The sequence below is a fragment of the Heteronotia binoei genome, chromosome 15, assembly GCF_032191835.1.
Source record: "Heteronotia binoei isolate CCM8104 ecotype False Entrance Well chromosome 15, APGP_CSIRO_Hbin_v1, whole genome shotgun sequence".
In the NCBI taxonomy this organism is placed as follows: Eukaryota; Metazoa; Chordata; class Lepidosauria; order Squamata; family Gekkonidae; genus Heteronotia; species Heteronotia binoei.
In genome coordinates, this window is record NC_083237.1 from 4,818,043 (window position 1) to 4,838,644 (window position 20,602).

Genomic DNA, 20,602 nt, shown 5'->3' on the forward strand with positions numbered 1-20,602 from the left:
CACCCACACCCTTCCCTCCTCTACTGGGACTTACCCGGCTGCCAAATTCACCTCTAAGGTGCTGGTCTTTGTGCTGGAATATTGGTCATTGAGGTTTAGTTGATCGACAGTGTCCACGTCCAAACACTTCGGCCAGCCTGGCTGGAATTCTTTATATCTGCAGCAAATAGGACAGCAGAGTCCTCAGAAGACCCGTCAGCCTGAACAAAAAGCCCCTAGAATATTAAAATATACCCCCACCCAACTCCCTCTGAGAGCCAGTTTGATGTAGTGGTGGTTAAGTGCGTGGACTATTATCTGGGATAACCGGGTTTAATTCCCCACTCCTTCACTTGCAGTTTCTGGAATGGCCCTGGGGCAGCCATAGCTCTGGCAGAGGTTGTCCTTGAAAGGGCAGCTGCTGTGAGAGCCCTCTCAGCCCCACCCACCTCACAGAGTGTCTGTTGTGGGGGAGGAAGATAAAGGAGATTGTGAGAGCCAGTTTGGTGTAGTAGTGAAGTGTGCAGACTCTTATCTGGGAGGAGTGGAGTTTGATTCCCCACTCCTCCACTTGCACCTGCTGGAATGGCCTTGGGTCAGCCATAGCTCTCTTATCTGGGAGAACCGGGTTTGATTCCCCACTCCTCCACTTGCACCTGCTGGAATGGCCTTGGGTCAGCCAGAGCTCTCTTATCTGGGATAACCGGGTTTGATTCCCCACTCCTTCATTTTCAGCTGCTGGAATGGCCTTGGGTCAGCCATAGCTTTCGTAGGAGTTGTCCTTGAAAGGAAGATTCTGGGAGAGCCCTCTCAGCCCCACCCACCTCACAGGGTGTCTGTTGTGGGGGAGGAAGATAAAGGAGATTGTGAGCCGCTCTGAGACTCTGAGATTCAGAGTATAGGGTGGGATATAAATCCAATATCATCATCTTCTTCTTCTTCTTCTTCTTCTTCTTCTTCTTCTTCTTCTTCTTCTTCTTCTTCTTCTTCTTCTTCTTCTTCTTCTTCTCTTTTTTTCTCTTGTTCTGCTAAAACCACCAGCTCTATAGATGAGAGGTTGCCGGATAAACAGCAGCCCATCCTAAGCATAATACTAGATGCTTTCAGCAGATTATTTGGGATATTTTGCTATGCAGAATATTAGCATAATGAATACACTATGTGGTTTCAAATGTGGCAGGATTCATTCATAACGAAGAACACCCATTCACCAGGCAGACAAAGGGGGTTCCTATTTGACTCTGCCAGCCGCTCCCCTAGGTATGCCAATATGCCACATGGTGGCTACAGATCTCCTGCTATTAATACTGACCGCCAGGCAACAGAGTTCACTTCCCTTGGAGAAATCGGCCAGTTTGGATGGTGGATTCTACAGTATTATGCCTTATTAAAGTCCAGGGCTTTTTTTTTGTAGCAGGAACTCCTTTGCATATTAAGCCGCACCCTCCTGATGTACCCAGTTCTTCAAGAGCTTACAGGGCTCTTCTTACAGGGCCTATTGGACTCTTGGAGGATGAATGATGGAGTGAGAGCAACCTTTGTTTGGCAATGAACTTTAGGAATTATGAACATTAGGAGATATGAACAGAGTAGCCAGGCTGGATGGGATCTATGGTCCAGCCGCACTATTATGTTAGATGAATGGGAGACCCTATGGAAATCTAGGGGAGGGACGGTGGCTCAGTGGTAGAGCATCTGCTTGGTAAGCAGAAGGTCCCAGGTTCAATCCCCGGCATCTCCAACTAAAAAGGGTCCAGGCAAATAAGTGTGAAAAACCTCAGCTTGAGACCCTGGAGAGCCGCTGTCAGTCCGAGTAGACAGGACTGACAAGGGGAGGGATGCTGGCTCAGGGGTAGAGCATCTTCTTGGTAAGCAGAAGGTCCCAGGTTCAATCCCCGGTATCTTCCACTAAAAGGCAAGTAGGCACGAAAAACCTCCGCTTGAGACCCTGGAGAGCCGCTACCAGTCTGAGTAGACTATACTGACTTTGATGGACCAGTGTCTGATTCAGCATAAGGCAGCTTCATATGTTCAGATGTTCACCAGGAATGTAAGGGAGGGACGGTCACTCAGTGGTAGAGCATCTGCCTGGTAAGCAGAAGGTTCCAGGTTCAATCCCCGGCATCTCCAACTAAAAAGGGTCCAGGCAAGTAGGCGTGAAAAACCTCAGCTTGGGACCCTGGAGAGCCACTGCCAGTCTGAGTAGACAATACTGACTTTGATGGACCAAGGGGGGGTCTGATTCAGTATAAGGCAGCTTCATATGTTCATACGTTCATGTTCAATCTAATATTAAACTAACCAAATCAGTATCTTTTAAAGAAAATGTGTATGAGATGTTTTATAGGTGGTATGTAACTCCTCAAAAACTTTCTAAAATGTATTCTGACATGTCTAATAAATGCTGGAAATGTACAAAACAGGTGGGATCGTTTTATCACATGCGGTGGACTTGGGAGAAGGCGAAAGACTATTGGAAGATGGCACATGAACTATTGCAAAAAAAAAAAAAAATGTTGAAGATACAGATTCCACTTAAGCCAGAACTGTTTTTGTTTTTGTTGAACATGTATCCCAGTGATTATATAAAAGAGACAAGACATTTAAGGACACATATTCATACTGCACAAAGGATTTTGTTTGCTCAGAAATGGAAGCTTCAAGAGATACCTACAAAGCAGAAACTGATCGGTAAAATACTGGAAGGAGCAGAGATGGACTACTTATGGCTATTGCTTGCTGGGAAATCCAAGGAAGAAGTAAGAGAATATTGGGAGAAGTTATATGTATGGTTAGACTCTTAAACTGCTTTGGTGTGAATCGCGGTTAAAATTCTCCAATTGATATGCTTGAAATTTAAGCTTAACTGATAACTTAAATGGGAACTTACAATATAATTCTAGATGTCTATTGTGATGAGAGGTTAAGAGTGTAATAATATGATGAAACTTTCTTTTATATAAATGATATGGCAACATGCGCAATGTATTCTATCTTTAATAATAGTTGTATCATTACTTTTCTATTTCCTTTTCCCCTTTTCCCCTTTTCCCTTTCTCTTATCTTTAAAAATAAAAATTTCTTGAAATGGGATCCATGGCCCAGCCAATCTCGCATACTGTTTCCCACAATGACCAGTTGGGTGCTACGCAGAAGCTCGTAAGCAGGGCCCATTGGCAAGGCAACCAACCTCACCCGCCGATTGCTGCCAGCGTCTGCCAGTCAGATGCATTCTGCCATTGAGGAGGCTCCATTTGGTTTTCCTCATGCCTCACAGCCAATGTTTGGCTTATCCTCTATCAAGCTGTTCAACCCATTTTTAAATCCGCCTAAGCTGGTGGTCATCACCACATCTAGCACGGAGTTCCGCAGGTCAACCCCTTGTGTGAAGCAATGCTCTCTTTTGCTGGCCATATAACTGTTCCCATTTGGTTTTATGCCATTTGTACACATACGACAGAACATAAAAAGATGGCACCTTGAAGGGGAAAATTCACACAAGTTTTGGTTCGCTGAGCGGAGAAGAAGAACTGAGATGGAGATTTGGGAGACGAAATGGTGGGGTGGTCTGAGGCTCTCTGAAGCATCGGACAACCAACCCAGAGGCCTAAGGAGGGAAGCCATCCACTTAGTAAAGTTCTGCCCTGTGTGAATAAAAGCCCCATCAGGGCAGAAAGCCACAGTGGTGTACTGCTTAGAGCATCAGACTAGGATCTGGGAGGCCCAGGTTCGAATCTCCACTCTGCCAAGGAAGGTCACTGGGTGCCTTTGGGCTAGGCACACTGACGGCATAACCTACCTCACAGGGTTGGTGTGAGGATAAAATGGAGGGGCAACAGTGGGAGGGCTTCTAGTGTGCTGGTCCTGCTGGTGGAACTCCTGATGGCACCTGGTTTTTTGGCCAATGTGTGACACAGAGTGTTGGACTGGATGGGCCATTGGCCTGATCCAACATGGCTTCTCTTATGTTCTTATGTGACACAGAGTGTTGGACTGGATGGGCCATTGGCCTGATCCAACATGGCTTCTCTTATGTTCTTATGTGACACAGAGTGTTGGACTGGATGGGCCATTGGCCTGATCCAACATGGCTTCTCTTATGTGACACAGAGTGTTGGGCTGGATGGGCCATTGGCCTGATCCAACATGGCTTCTCTTATGTTCTTATGTGACAGAGTGTTGGACTGGATGGGCCACTGGCCTGATCCAACATGGCTTCTCTTCTGTTCTTATGTGACAGAGTGTTGGACTGGATGGGCCTTTGGCCAGATCCAACATGGCTTCTCTTATGTTCTTATGTGACACAGGGTGTTGGACTGGATGGGCCACTGGCCTGATCCAACATGGCTACTCTTATGTCCTTATGTGACACAGAGTGTTGGACTGGATGGGCCATTGGCCTGATCCAACATGGCTTCTCTTCTGTTCTTATGTGACACAGAGTGTTGGACTGGATGGGCTGTTGGCCTGATCCAACATGGCTTCTCTTATGTTCTTATGTGACACAGAGTGTTGGACTGGATGGGCCATTGGCCTGATTCAACATGGCTTCTCTTCTGTTCTTATGTCTGGAGTAGTGATGCTCAGTATTCTTGGTGCCTTGGGGGAGGGACACAGTGGGAGGACTTCTGGAGTTCTGGCCCCACTGATGGACCTCCAGATGGCATTTGGGGTTTTTTGGCCATTGGCTGGTCCAACATGGCATCTCCGAAGAAGAAGAAGAAGAAGAAGGAGGAGGAGGAGGAGGAGGAGGGGGAGGAGAAGGAGAAGGAGAAGGAGAAGAACATCTCCTATGCTCTTATGAGGGGATGAGAAAGAAGTAAGCCACTTTGTATCTCCATTGGGGAGAACGGTGGAATAAAAATGACTTAAACAAACAAATAAACAAAAGAAGCTCTGGAAATAATACATTTCCATCCACCCACAAATGATAAATTGTGTGCACAGGCAGTGATTCTGATTGGGGCTACATGGGAGAAGATGAGGAGTTAATCCTTCAACACCCCACACACCACTTACACTAATCCTAACCAGATACTCTTTATTAGCAGGGGTGGAATTCCAGCAGGAGCTCCTTTGCATATTAGGCTATACACCCTGATGCAGCCTATCCTCTAAGACAGGGGTGGCCAACAATAGCTCTCCAGATGTTTTCTGCCTACAGCTCCCATCAGCCCCAGTCATTGGCCATGCTGGGAGTTGTAAGCAAAAAATATCTGGAGAGCTACCTTTGGCCATCGCTGCTTTAAGAGCTTACAAAAAAGAATCTTGTAAACTTTTAGAGGATTGGCTACATCAGGGGTGACTGGCCTAATATGCAAAGGAGCTCCCGCTAGAATTCCACCCCTGTTTATTAGCATGTCAAAAAAGAGGTTCTGATTTTTAAAGGGCACATCTCTCCCCACCTACCCCCCCCCGGTTAAAATGCTGATTAAAAACATGGGGGAGTCCAGCAAAACTGTGAAGGAGATGAAGGATTAAATCCCCCTTCCTGACATGGCTCTGAGCCAGATCAAGAATTTGTTGTTGTTCAGTTGCACACAGTCGAGTTCGACTCTTCGCAGCCCCATGGATCGCGTCACACCAGGCCCTCCTGTCTTCCACCATCTTCCAAAGTCTACTCAAATTCGTGTTTGTGACATCAGTAACGCTGTCCAGCCATCTCCTCTTTTGCCGTCCCTTTCTTCTTTGGCCTTCTGTCTTCCCCAGCATCAGGGTCTTCCCCAGGGAGGGCTCCCTTCTCATTAGGTGGCCAAAGTATTTGAGCTTCAGCATCTGACCTTCCAGGGAACAGTCTGGGTTGATTTCCCTTAGGACTGACTGATCAGATCTTCTTGCAGTCCAAGCGACTTCTCCAGGGAGTGCTCCCTTCTCATTGGGTGGCCAAAGTCTTTGAGCTTCAGCTTCAGCATCTGACCTTCCGGGGAACAGTCTGGGTTGATTTCCCTTAGGACTGACTGGTTGGATCTTCTTGCAGTCCAAGGGACTCTCGAGAGTCTTCTCCAGGGAGGGATCTCTTCTCATTTGGTGGCCAAAGTATTTGAGCTTCAGCTTCAGCATCTGACCTTCCAGGGAACAGTCTGGGCTGATTTCCCTTAGGACTGACTGATTGGATCTTCTTGCAGTCCAAGGGACTCTCAAGAGTCTTCTCCAGGGAGTGCTCCCTTCTCATTTGGTGGCCAAAGTCTTTGAGCTTCAGCTTCAGCATCTGACCTTCCAGGGAACAGTCTGGGTTGGTTTCCCTTAGGACTGACTGATCGGATCTTCTTGCAGTCCAAGCGACTTCTCCAGGGAGTGCTCCCTTCTCATTGGGTGGCCAAAGTCTTTGAGCTTCAGCTTCAGCATCTGACCTTCCGGGGAACAGTCTGGGTTGATTTCCCTTAGGACTGGCTGATTGGATCTTCTTGCAGTCCAAGGGACTCTCGAGAGTCTTCTCCAGAGAGTGCTCCCTTCTCATTGGGTGGCCAAAGTCTTTGAGCTTCAGCTTCAGCATCTGACCTTCCAGGGAACAGTCTGGGTTGATTTCCCTTAGGACTGACTGGTTGAATCTTCTTGCAGTCCGAGGGACTCTCGAGAGTCTTCTCCAGGGAGTGCTCCCTTCTCATTTGGTGGCCAAAGTCTTTGAGCTTCAGCTTCAGCATCTGACCTTCCAGGGAACAGTCTGGGTTGATTTCCCTTAGGACTGGCTGATTGGATCTTCTTGCAGTCCGAGGGACTCTCGAGAGTCTTCTCCAGGGAGTGCTCCCTTCTCATTTGGTGGCCAAAGTCTTTGAGCTTCAGCTTCAGCATCTGACCTTCCGGGGAACAGTCTGGGTTGATTTCCCTTAGGACTGGCTGATTGGATCTTCTTGCAGTCCGAGGGACTCTCGAGAGTCTTCTCCAGGGAGTGCTCCCTTCTCATTTGGTGGCCAAAGTATTTGAGTTCCAGCTTCAGCATCTGACCTTCCAGGGAACAGTCTGGGTTGATTTCCCTTAGGACTGGCTGATTGGATCTTCTTGCAGTCCGAGGGACTCTCGAGAGTCTTCTCCAGGGAGTGCTCCCTTCTCATTGGGTGGCCAAAGTATGAGCAGAGGTGGTTTGCCATTGCTTGCCTCTGTTTAGCAGCCCAGGTCTTCTGTGGTGGTTTCCATTCCAAGAACTAACCAGGACCTGCTTGGCTTAGCTTCTGAGATCTGACCAGCCAGGTCAGAGCAATCAGGAACACACACAGGCATGAGTCACCTTTGAGCAACAGGGGAAGGCCCATGCTCTTTGCGGTGCCTCTTTGATCCTTTACCTACCTGTAGGCCTGCCGCTTGGCCCTGAGCTCCTCTTTCCGGTGCCGTAGAAGCAGCTGGTTGTTGGCATCCTCGCGGATGGTTTTGGCTGGAAGAAAGCCAGGAAAGGCAATGAGAGGCTGTCAGGAAGAACCTGGAATATCGCGACAACCGGGGGTGGAATGCTAGCAGGAGCTCCTTTGCATATTAAGCCACACACTCCTGACGTAGCCAATCCTCCAAGAGCTTACAAGGCTCTTTTTTGTAAGCTCTTGGAGGATTGGCTACATCAAGGGGTGTGTGGCCTAATATGCAAAGGAGCTCCTGTTAGAATTCCACCGCGTGTAGCTCAGCACAGTCTTAGAAAAGGCATGGTTTCCCTCCCGCATCACACACATGAACACATATGATGGCGCCATGCTGAATCAGACCGCTGGTCCACCAAGTTGGTTAGTATTTGTCTACTCAGACTGGAAGCAGCTTTCCAAGGTCTTAGGCGGAAGACATTCGCATTGACACTTAACTGATCCTTTTTTCTGGAGACTGGAACTCAGGATCTTCTTCAAGTCTAGAGGAAGCTCTACTACTGAGCCACAGCCCCATACCTGAAGAATCTGGCCCAACTGTCCATCACTTGTGGGCAAGGGTGGAATTCTAGCAGGAGCTCCTTTGCATATTAGGCCCCACACCCCTGATGTAGCCAATCCTCCAAGAGCTTGGAATTCTAGCAGGGGCTCCTTGGCATATTAGGCCCCACACCCCTGATGTAGCCAATCCTCCAAGAGCTTGGAATTCTAGCAGGGGCTCCTTTGCATATTAGGCCACACACCCTGATGTAGCCAATCCTCCAAGAGCTTGGAATTCTAGCAGGAGCTCCTTTACATATTAGACCACACACCCCTGATGTAGCCAATCCTCCAAGACCTTGGAATTCTAGCAGGGGCTCCTTTGCATGTTAGGCCCCACACCCCTGATGTAGCCAATCTTCCAAGAGCTTGGAATTCTAGCAGGAGCTCCTTTGCATATTAGGCCCCACACCCCTGATGTATCCAGTCTTCCAAGAACTTGGAATTCTAGCAGGAGCTCCTTTGCATATTAGGCCCCACACCCCTGATGTAGCCAATCTTCCAAGAGCTTGGAATTCTAGCAGGAGCTCCTTTGCATATTACGCCCCACACCCCTGATGTAGCCAATCTTCCAAGAGCTTGGAATTCTAGCAGGAGCTCCTTTACATATTAGGCCACACACCCCTGATGTAGCCAATCCTCTAAGAGCTTGGAATTCTAGCAGGAGCTCCTTTGCATATTAGGCCCCACACCCCTGATGTAGCCAATCTTCCAAGAGCTTGGAATTCTAGCAGGAGCTCCTTTGCATATTAGGCCACACACCCCGATGTAGCCAATCCTCCAAGAGCTTGGAATTCTAGCAAGAGCTCCTTTGTATATAAGGCCCCACACCCCTGATGTAGCCAATCTTCCAAGAGCTTGGAATTCTAGCAGGAGCTCCTTTGCATATTAGACCACACACCCTGATGTAGCCAATCTTTCAAGAGCTTACAAGGCTCTTTTTTGTAAGCTCTTGGAGGATTGCCTACATCAGGGGTGTGTGGCCTAATATTCAAAGGAGCTCCTGCTAGAATTCCACCCCTGGCAACAACCATTGGTTCAGCTGGCTTTAGAAGGGGATCAGACACTCATAGAGGAGCTGTCTATGGCAATGTTGCCAGTAGGGTTGCCAGTCCCCAGGTCTAGGTGGAGGATCCCCTGGTTTTGGGGGCTTCTCCCTACCATGTCCCAGATGGCTGGCAGGGGAAACCCTGCACCCAAACAGGGACATCACCACTCTGGTTTTGGGGCAAAACTTTATGGTTTGAGGGTGAATTTACCATAGAATTTCACCCCAAAACCAGAGCGTCAACCCGTGATGCCAACATGATGACATCACTTCCGGATGTCATGCAACGTCCCTGCCCATGCCCCGGAACATCCCTCCAATCCCCCCACTGGAGCGATGATGGGACCTGGGAGCTCTACTTGCTAGCCTAGTGTGGGAGATTGGAGGGAGCAAAGACATACCTGATTGGCATTATGCCAATGTCATTTCCAACGTGAACTGTTGCCATGACACTCTAGGACTCACCCAAAAATCTATGGTTTAACCATAGAGTTAAATTATAAGTGACATCATGGTATTGGTGTAATGTTGAATTGCTCCTATTCCCCCCCCCCCACCCCCCGTTGAGTGGTGGTGGATAATAGGAGCGTCAATGTTGGAGGCTGTAGAGGGAGACCTAGCCATACGAATCAGTGGCCATTGTTCTTAGAATCACTGAATCCTTGAATTCTAGAGCTGGAAGGGACCCCCAGGGAGATCTAGTCCAGCCCCCTGCACAATGCAGGAAATTCACAAATAGCTCCCCCTAAATTCACAGGTTCAGCACTGCTGCCAGATGGCCATCTAGCCTCTGTTTGAAAATCTCCAAGGAAGGAGAGCCCACCACCTCCCAAAGAATCATAGAGTTGGAAGGGACCTCCAGGGTCATCTAGTCCAACTTCCTGCACAATGCAGGAAACTCACAAACACCTCCCACTAAATTCACAGGATCTTCATTGCTGTCAGATGGCCATCTAGCCTCTGTTTAAAAACCTCCAAGGAAGGAGAGCCCACCACCTCCCAAGGAGGAAGCCTGTTCTACTGTCAGGAAGTTCTTCCTATTGTTAAGCTGGAAACTCTTCTGATTTAATTTCAACCCACTGGTTCTGGTCCTACCTTCCAGGGTCACAGAAAACAATTCCACACCATCCTCTATAGGACAGCCCTTCAAGTACTGGAAGATGGCGATCCTATCACCTCTCAGCTGCCTCCTCTCCAGGCTAAACATGCCCAGCCCCTTCAACCTTTCTTCATAGGACTTGGTCTCAAGACTCCTCACCATCTCTGTTGCCCTTCTCTGGACCCATTCCAGCTTGTCTATGTCCTTCTTAAAATGTGGTGACTTTAATGACTTAAAGGAAACCATGCTTTGATGACCCTGGAGGCTCCTTCCAACTCTGTGATTCTACGATCCTACGATTTTAGGGGCAGTAAAGGTCTCAGTACCAGTACTGGGCATACAATAGCAGAAGGAAGCTCTGGCATCTATGTCTGGTGAGTAAGCCTTTTCCAGGTATCTGATTGGCCACTATATAAAACTGAATCCTGAATTAGATGGACCACTGGTCTGAGCCAACATTGCTACTGATCCTTTAACTGGAGATTCTAGGGGCTGAACCTGGGACCTTCTGCATGTCAAGTGGATGCTCTACCACCTGGGCCACAGTCTCTTGCCTGAAGCTGCCTTATACTAAACCAGGCCATTGGTCCATCAAAGTCAGTGTTGTCTACTCAGACTAGCAGTAGATCTCCAGGGTCTCCAGTGGAGGTCTTCCCATCACCTCCTGCTTGGACCCTTTTTAGTCAGAGATGCCGGGGACTGAACCTGGGACCTTCTGCATGCCAAGCAGATGCTCTACCACTGAGCCAAATCTCTTGCCTGAAGCTGCCTTATACTAAATCATTCCACAGGTCCATTGAAGCCAGTATTGTCTATTTAGACTAGCAGTGGCTCTCCATGATCTCCAGCAGAGATCTTTCACATCACCTACTATCTGTGGTCCTTTCAACTGGAGATGTCAGGGATTTAATCCAGGACCTTTTGCATGGCGTGCAGATGCTCTACTACTGAGCAACAGTTCTCACCTGTTCCTTCTCTGAGCTCCAGGGTTGTGTATCCCACAATCCATTGGTAGCAGGGGAAACGGTAAACTTCTTCCCTGGGTCCTAGCACTTCTACGAAGCTGCAGTTCCAGTTGGTGTGTGGGAAGATGCTGTAGCGTTCCTTGTGCAGCCGGATGAGCAGGATGGATCCCAGGTGGTGCTCAGTTTGAACCACATATTCATCTACCTTGGGGGGTGGGAAGAAAGGTGGGGAGGGGCAGGTTTAGAGCAATCACCTGTCCAAATTTCTTATTGGTTCTTATTATGTTAGCCCACCGTTACTAGGCTGAGTTAATTTGGTACCCACTGTTGAATCTGAGTGATGTAGCAGATGGCCTGTTTGGTCTTCCTATTGGATTGGGCTATCACGAGTTTCCATTTGTTCCTCCAACTTAGCGTGGAGGAGACAGGGATGAATCAAAATAGGAAAATTTTGCAATTATGACCTGACAAAAGGATGATGTTGGTGATATTGGATTTATATCCCACCCTATACTCTGAGTCTCAGAGTGGCTCACAATCTCCTTTACCTCCCCCCGCCCCTGCCACAACAGACATCCTGTGAGGTCGGTGGGGCTGAGAGAGCTCATACAGCAGCTGCCCTTTCAAGGACAACTCCTACAAGAGCTATGGCTGGCCCGAGGCCATTCCAGCAGGTGCAAGTGGAGGAGTGGAGAATCAAACCCGGTTCTCCCAGATAAGAGTCCACACATTTAACCACTACACCAAACTGGATCTCAGAGACTCTCAGAGGCTCAGAGCAGCTCACAATCTCTTTTTTCTTCCCCCCCACTACAGACACCCTGTGAGATGAGTGGGGCTGAGAGGACTCTCACAGCAGCTGCCCTTTCAAGGACAACTCCTACAAGAGCTATGGGTGACCTGAGGCCATTCCAGCAGGTGCAAGTGGAGGAGTGGGGAATCAAACCCGGTTCTCCCAGATAAGAGTCCACACACTTAACCACTACACCAAGCTGGATCTGATGCAAGGTGCATACCCCCAGAATGTTGTTGGTCTCTGGGGTGCCCCTGGACTCAAATCTACTGCAGTCTAACATGGCCATCCTCTGAATTTTGCAGTTATAAACCAAGCCCTACCTTTAACCCCTCACCACCTATTTGCAAAATCTAAAGCACTTACCTCCCCAGGCGAAAAATCCTTGCCGGGTCTATCCAACCGGAACTTGGGACTTTCCCCCCGAATTCCCACCAAAGTGATGGCAACGGAGTCCATGGTCCCCCCACACAGGTAGTCGCCCGTGGCCACGCGGATTTTGTAGGTGGCCATGACGGCTGTAGGAAGAGAGGCGGCTGCTGCCCCGAACCAGAAGAGTTTCTGTCCTCCAGTTTCTGCTGGAAGCTTTTAAGCTGGAGAGGCCTAGCCAGTTTTGCTCTGTGCCCCGCCTTGGAGGGGTGAGGCACCCAGAAACAAAGAGTGTAATCAAGAAGGGCGCATAAAACCTCCTCCTTCCTCCCACACCTTGAGCCTCCACCTGTGGAGTGAGAAGCAGGCAGGAAGGCTGGGTCACGTGATGGAGGGGACCTTTCCAGTTGAGATTATACGCTGGAATGTTGTAACGAAGCGTTCTGTTCCTAATACCTACGGCTTCTTGTCAGCGTTTGTTGTGGGAAAGGCAAGGAAATCATTCCGCCCGTGACAAATCGTGATGACTCCACCTTGATTGAAGAGCTTTGCTGTGGGAGTCCGCAACTGGGGCGCAGAGTTCCCCACAGGAAATTATCCAATGGGTGAACCAACCACAACGTCTCGGTCGGTTGGCTAATTCCGTATGGAAGAAATCCCCACGTTTCCGTGATGCACTAGGTGACCTTCCTTGGACCGGTACGGTGGCTTGAAACGGAGTCAAAGAATCTTCCAGAAGCGACATTAGAAGGGCCAGCTCTGTCATTAGGCAGGGTTTGGCCCTGTTATTACCTCAGCTGGCCCAGTTCGAGCCATTAAAGGGTTGTCAGCTGCATCGTTCTATCATCTGAAAACTTTTGATTGCTGGAAGAAAGGAGGTTGAATTATTTGAATTCTTAGATGCAGAAAGCCAAAGCTAATATAACCCTTAAAAAAAAAAAACTGGAGCAATTTTGGAGTGTGTGGCATTCTGGGGAGTTAGTTTCCCAGGCTTTCCATTGTAGTGGGAAGATCTCCAGGGGACAACCCTTGACCACCACACCCCCCCAATGATCCCTCTGAGCTGTGGAGTCTTGTGCGCGAAAATTCTCTTTCGTGAGCCACTGGTGCAGAAGTCAGTCTGCAGTTCTTAACCAGTTCCGTAGGGCCTGCAAAACTGCCCTCTTCCAATTAGCTTTTTAAGACGGAACTCCTGATAATATCAATAACACCGAGCCATCTTGCACATATTCTGATTGTACTATAGTGTTATACTGTTTTATTGGTTTTACTGTTTAAATTATTAATTATTGTATTCTGTTTATTTGTATCATGGTTTACCATGTCTTGTTAGCCGCCCTGAGCCTGCCTAGGCGGGGAGGGCGGGGTATAAATAAAAGCTATTATCATTAAAGATTTCAGGGTTTCACGGCTGGCATCATCATTAGGGTTTGTAGAATCTTTCGGGCTCAAGTGCCGTGTTCTACTCGAGAAAGTTTTTCTTCCAGACGTTTCGTTCTCAGCTGCGGAGAACATCCTCAGTGGCGTTGCAGCCGGAGCAGGCGTTCTGACCTTCTTGGCTGCTGTGCAACGCCACTGAGGATGTTCTCCGCAGCTGAGAACGAAACGTCTGGAAGAAAAACTTTCTCCAGTAGAACACGGCACTTGAGCCCGAAAGATTCTACAAACGCTATTATTATTATTATTATTAGTCTGCTCTGGGGCCATTTGTCCTGAGCAAAGACAAAAATGTGTATGCTGGAGGCTAAAAAAGCTGGAAGCTAGCTCACACTAACTCAGCTTTGAGGTAACACTGTTGGGTTGCCAGTCTCCAGGTGGGGCCTGGGGATCTCCCGCTTTCACAGCTGATCTCCGGCTGACAGAGATCAGCTCCCCTGGAGAAAATGGCTGTTTTGAAGGGCGGACTCTAGGGCACCGTACCATGCTGAGGCCCGTCCCCTCCCCAAACCTGCCCTCTTCTGGTTCCACCCCCAAAGTCTCCCGGTATAATCCAACATAGACCTTGCAGCCTTATAGCACAGCCCCCCACTGCCCATCCGGTCGGAGGGGAATGGTACAAGAATCAGCATTGTGGCTATGTTATGACATCACTTCCGGGGGGGGGGGTGGAAGCGATGACATGGCATCAGTGTGACACATAACTCTAACGGATGTGATGTCACAGCACTTCTGTAACACCACCCACTCTGTGTCCCTAGTATGGCTGCCAAACTCTAGGTGGGGCTAGAGTTCTTCTGATATTGCAGCTCATCATAGGGTTGCCAAATCCAATTCAAGAAATATCTGGGGACTTTGGGGGTGGAGCCAGGAGACTTTGGGGGGGTGGAGCCAGGAGACTTTGGGGTGAAGTCAGGAGACATTGGGGGTTCTGCCATAAGCAAAGTTGTGACAAGCACAATTGAACTCCAAAGAGAGTTCTGGACATCACCTTTAAAGGAACCACACACCTTTTAAATGCCTTCCCTACATTAGAAACAATGAAGGATAGGGGCACCTTTTATGGGGCTCATAGTATTAGACCCTCTGGCCCAATCGTTTTGAAACTTTTGAGAGCATTTTGAGGAGAGTCATCAGATGCTATGCTGAAAATTTGCTGCCTCTACCTCAAAAAACAGCCCCATCCAGAGCTCCAGATACTCCCAGGTCAATTCTCCATTATACCCTATGGGAATTGATCTCTATAGGGAATAATGAAGTGTCCAGCAGACATTTCCCTTCCCCTCCCCCCCTGGTTTCTGATGACTCTGAAGCGAGGGAGGGCCTGCTCCCACCTGGGGATTGGCATCTCTACTCACAGCCATGTTGTTCTGCCTGCTCCCTCCACCCCCGTTCAGCCTTAAAGACACAGACACACCATCCCAAGAGGAAGCCTTTCAATCGGAGACACTCCCAGATATAAAGTGCTGCTCGAACACTCTGTGCAGCTGAGGGAACGCCGCCAGAATCCATGTGGGGGAAATGCAATATTTAACTGTGGCTTTAGCCGAGGGTGTTAACCTTTGTTCTTCATTTACACCAGGAGTTCCCAACCCTTTTGAGCCGGTGGGCACAGGTCCAGAATTCTGACACAAAGCAGCAGGCCCTGCTGCAGGAGGGACGGAATTAAGGATGGGAAAGGGCCGGCGGAATATTTGGAAAAACTATTTTACAGGCCGAGTTGTCCGACGGTGGAATCAGCTCCCGAGGGAGGTGGCAAGCCCCACCTCACTGACAAGCTTTCAGCAGGGGCTGGACAAATAGGTGTCAGGGATGCTGTAGGCCACGGGTGGGGCCACATCTTGTGTGGCTTTCAAAGCCCCCACTGCTCCATTGGCTGGCTTGGAGAAGGCATTCCTCTCTTTAAAGCATTCCTCCAAGCCAGCCAGCAGGCAAAGGGCATCCATTTAAAGTTGCTTTCTTCCTACCTCTCCCTCCCCATCTATTTTTTCCTTCCTTCCTTCCTTCCTTCCTTCCTTCCTTCCTTCCTTCCTTCCTTCCTTCCTTCCTTCCTTCCTTCCTTCCTTCCTTCCTTCCTCCCTCCCTCCCTCCCTCCCTCCCTCCCTCCCTCCTCCTTCCCTCCCCCTCCCTCCTCCCTTCTTCCCTCCCTCCCTTCCCTCCCTTCCTCTCTCCTTCCCTCCTTCCAGCTAGTTTGGTGTAGTGGTTAAGTACACAGACTCTTATCTGGGAGAACCCGGTTTGATTCCCCACTCCTCCACTTGCCGCTGCTAGTATGGCCTTGGGTCAGCCATAACTCTTGTAGGAGTTGTCCTTGAAAGGGCAGCTTCCGTGAGAGCTCTCTCAGCCCCACCCACCTCACAGGGTGTCTGTTGTGGGCGGGAAGGTAAAGAAGATTGTGACTGCTCTGATATTCTGAGATTCAGTGTATAGGGTGGGATATAAATCCAATATCATCATCTTCTTCTTCTCACTTGGTGAGCCCCAGAAAAAAGTACCCAGGGACACCACGTCAGGGACCCTTGCTTGACACTATCTCTTGTACTCAGGGGTGGAATTCTAGCAGGAGCTCCTTTGCATATTAGGCCACACACCCCTGATGTAGCCAATCCTCCAAGAGCTTACAAGGCTCTTTTTTTGTAAGTTCTTGGAGGTTTGGCTACATCAGGGGTGTGTGGCCTAATATGCAAAGGAGTCCCTGCTAGAATTCCACGCCTGCTTGTACTGCTGGGAAACAGAAGCAGCTGATATGCAGAAAGGGAAGCTCCTCCAGAGGTGAAGCTGGCTCCTTTCTGTGCCTCTGTTTGGTGTTCCAAAGAGCTGGCTTGGGTAAAACCCCAGCCAGCTTCCAACGGCCAGAGAGAGACTGACAGCTCCCAATTAGAGCACTCCCCGGCCCCACCTTCTCCCACACATTCCCATTTCGTAAAACTGAGCTGGCACATGGGAGCACTCCGTATCCTTCCTGCGGTTGCCTCACTCCCCTCATTTTCCCAAACCCTTATTCATCGCTGGGTCTGAGGGAGACGATTTCTCAACGTTTCTTGAGAGATAAGTGCACCACATGATTTGCAAGAACACGTCTTGCCGGTATGGAGGAGACGGCGAGAGCCAAACAGATGCCCCCGGGCAGCTCAGAGGCAACGCATGCAAATGGAGGATAATCTCTGGATCTTCATCTGCCTGTCTGGTAATAAAAGATAGGCTTCCTGTGTACATGGAGGTTCTCTGTTAGTCCCTTGGCTAAACCACCGCTGAGACTTCCCGATTTTCAAAAAGTTTTATTAGTTTCAAGCAAAGACAGGGACGGGGAATAGGGAAATAAGAAACACAATACATTCCGGTAATATTTTGCATAGGAATACTTTCAAAAAAAGCTTAATTCTACAATAAGTTCTGTATTGTTGACTGGGGGTGGGGGTAATGTTGGTATGGGATTGTTCTGGATGGGGTTATACTCTCCTTAAGGTTTGCCATTTGGGAATGCTCGTAGACTTTTCTGTGTTCCTTGGTATGGGGAGGGATGGTGGCTCAGTGGTAGAGCGTCTGCTTGGTAAGCAGGAGGTCCCAGGTTTAATCCCTGGCATCTCCAAAAAAAAAAAAAAGGGTCCATGCAAATAGGTGTGAAAAACCTCAGCTTGAGACCCTGGAGAGCCGCTGCCAGTCTGAGTAGACAATACTGACTTTGATGGACCAAGGGTCTGATTCAGTATAAGGCAGCTTCATATGTTCATATGTACATAAATTATCCCCTATTATTTTGTCTCAACTGCACAGAACCCATTTTCAAATTTTATAGTATACACCTTTTGTTAAAATTATCTAGTAATTTTGACAATTCCAGTAAAGGTATAAAATACAGGGGGGGAAAGAAGAAAAAATAAGTTCACATCAGATAATCTTAAAAGTCTTGGTTATTCAACCAGGCATAGAATTTCATCCAATATTTTTTTTGCTTCTTCTTTAGATTTCCCGGCCAACAGCTGGGATAAGAAGTCCAACTCTGCTGACCACTGAGACTTCCCTTCCATTCCGAAAGGACCGTAATGAAGAAGAGGAGAGCTGCGGAAACCAGGAGTCAGGGAGTGGTTGCAAGGATACCCCAGCAATTCATATCGCAATCCCATCTGTTTTTTAACCTTGCTGGTCTTTTGACTGTAATAAACCCGGAAGGTCCAAGTGAGCAAACAACGTGAGGGATAGATAGGGTTGCCAGGTCAACTTACTTGGCCATTGGGGGGTGGGACTGCTCCCTAGTACTGCTCAAGAAACCCTGAAACAACTGAGCGATGGGGAGCAGAAAGAAGGGGGTTAAAGGGACCTCCAGTTTCATTAAATCCTTGCTCTCTTTTCTGTCCATGAACAGCTTTAAAAATCCGTGGATTAAAGGCAGCACACTGTGAAAACAAACTATTAAACTAAGAGATATCAAACAATTATATGTGTATTATTTCAATTGCAGTCATTACTAAATAAATATATATCTCCCAACCTGTACGTGGAATACAAAATCAATGTATCCAAAATACAAAATTCACACCAACATCTCCACCATGTTGAGAAATCGTCCCTGACCCAAGAGATGCCTATCTTGCCTCTACCAGGGTCAGGTCCAGCCTGGTGGAATCAGCTCCCGGTAGAGATCCGGGCCCCTTTTGTAGAGCCTGTAAAACGGAGCTGTTCCGCCAGGTCTTCAGGTGAGGTGGCAGACGTCTATCCATTAGATCGGTTGGCTTCCCCTACTGTACTGTCCTACTGTGCTGATTTGCTATACTGTCCTGCTACACCATCCTATCGTATCGTCCTGCTGGACTATCTTATCATATCGTTCTGCTGGATTGAATATTGTAATTGTTTTTTTTTATTATTATGCTGCTGTGATTTTATTATTTATGTTGTACTCCGCCCTGAGCCCCTACGGGGGAATGAGCGGAATATAAATAAACAAATAATAATAATAATAATAATAATAATAATAATAATAATAATAGTAATAATAAAGGATTTGTCAGAATAGAGGACTACTGTCATTTATTTGTGTAACGCATTTCTATGTATTAGTTGATAGTTTCTCAGTACGGTGGATATGTTGATGCGAGTTTTGTATTTTGGATTCGTCGATGTGAATTTTGTATTTCGTATACAGTTAGAGAGATGCTGTATATATTTATTTAGTAATTATTGGAATTGGAATAATACACTTATAATTTGATATCGATTGGTTTCATGGTTTGAAGGATTGCTTTCACGGTGTGCTGCCTTTCATTCGTAGTCCCCGTTTATATGTGCTTAAAAGTTCGTGGAGGCTTGTGGCAGTAGACCTGTCACGAACTTCAGTGTGCAAACCGCAAACAGGGCAAAATTCATAATGATTTTTGCTTCATGGTCCGGTTCGTGCCCATCCCTAATACTCGTGATACACGGTGCCTTCGGTAGCTTGAGGTTCAAATTGCTGCTCACATTGTCAAAGAATTTTGTATTTCTAGTCCAATCACACTCTCTGACCTGGATAGCCTAGGCTAGCCCAATCTTGTCAGATTTTAGAAGTTAAGCAGAATTGACCCTGGTTAGTACTTGGATCAGGCCTTGAATTCGGCAGGAGCTCACAGGAGCACAGCTCCTGAATCTTTCTGAGGGTTTCCCCTCCTCCTCCTCACCTACCTACTTTGTCCATTTTGGTGTAGAGAGCCAGTCTGGTGTAGTGGTTAAGTGTGCGGACTCTTATCTGGGAGAACCGGGTTGGATTCCCCACTCCTCCACTTGCACCTGCTGGCATGGCCTTGGGTCAGCCATAGCTTTGGCAGAGGTTGTCCTTGAAAGGGCAGCTGCTGTGAGAGCCCTCTCAGTCCCACCCACCTCACAGGGTGTCTGTTGTGGGGGAGGAAGGGAAAGGAGATTGTGAGCCGCTCTGAGACTCTTTGGAGTGGAGGGCGGGATATAAATCCAATATCTTCATCTACCTCACAGGGTGTCTGTTGTGGGGGGGGGGAGTTAAAGGAGATTGTGAGCCACTCTGAGACTCTTCGGAGTGGAGGGCGGGATATAAATCCAATATCTTCATCTACCTCACAGGGTGTCTGTTGTGGGGGAGGAAGGGAAAGGAGATTGTGAGCCGCTCTGAGACTCTTCGGAGTGGAGGGCGGGATATAAATCCAATATCTTCATCTACCTCACAGGATGCCTGTTGTGGGGGAGGAAGGGAAAGGAGATTGTGAGCCACTCTGAGACTCTTCGGAGTAGAGGGTGGGATATAAATCCAATATCTTCATCTACCTCACAGGGTGTCTGTTGTGGGGGAGGAAGGGAAAGAAGATTGTGAGCCGCTCTGAGACTCTTCGGAGTGGAGGGCGGGATATAAATCCGATATCTTCTTCTTCTTCCATTGAATAGTAGGTGCAGCTGCAGAACAATCCCTGGATGAGCTCCACCAACTATTTTTTTACAAAACGACCCCTGACTTGGGTGGGAGACCATTAGGGAAGTTCGGGGTTGCTACGCAGAGGCAAACTACCTCTGTATGTTTCTTGCCTTCAAAACCCTGCGGGGTCACCATAAATCAACTGTGACTTGACAGCAAATACTACCACCCCGTTGAAGTCCAGTTGCATTGCTCATGGGATGTCTCGTGCTGTATAACTGCAGTTTATTTTCTCTCCGTTTGCTCTCTAATCCATCTTGACTCTCGGTAAGAAAAGCAGATTATAAATTAAATGGTGGCATCGCTGACTCAGACCTGAAAACCTCCGGTACAAATGTTATCGAGACTCATAATATTTGTGGGAAATGCATCGTTGCAGTTTTTGGCCCATCAACTGTCTGCCCTAAGCCCTTCTTCTATGTGGTGCCGCAGCATTTCTGCAACATAATCCGCGGTATGTTATTTATCAGCAACATGTTAGTGCTGCAACTGCCACATCTGGCGGAATTTGCTGATAATCCTCCTGATGAACCCCCGCATTGCACAGTCGGCTCTGTTTGCAACGCCACGCTTAAGCAAGAGTCTCTCTAATCTCCTCTTGAGTTGGCACTGCC

At 48.1% G+C, this 20,602-nt stretch overlaps 1 protein-coding gene across 2 annotated transcripts in view; it reads right to left on the reverse strand.

The window, feature by feature from the left end:
• Positions 1-12,340, reverse strand: part of LOC132584882 (hydroperoxide isomerase ALOXE3-like) — a 32,059-nt gene extending 19,719 nt beyond the window's left edge. For both annotated transcript variants that reach the window (XM_060256842.1, XM_060256843.1), the window contains exons 1-4: positions 12,134-12,340; positions 10,975-11,179; positions 7,261-7,345; positions 35-157 (exon numbers count right to left, since the gene is read on the reverse strand). In XM_060256842.1, the coding sequence (XP_060112825.1) occupies positions 35-157; positions 7,261-7,345; positions 10,975-11,179; positions 12,134-12,280 (560 nt within the window). In that variant the 5' untranslated portion in view covers positions 12,281-12,340. The remainder of the gene's footprint in view (positions 1-34; positions 158-7,260; positions 7,346-10,974; positions 11,180-12,133) is intronic.
• Between the last annotated feature and the right edge of the window lie 8,262 nt (positions 12,341-20,602).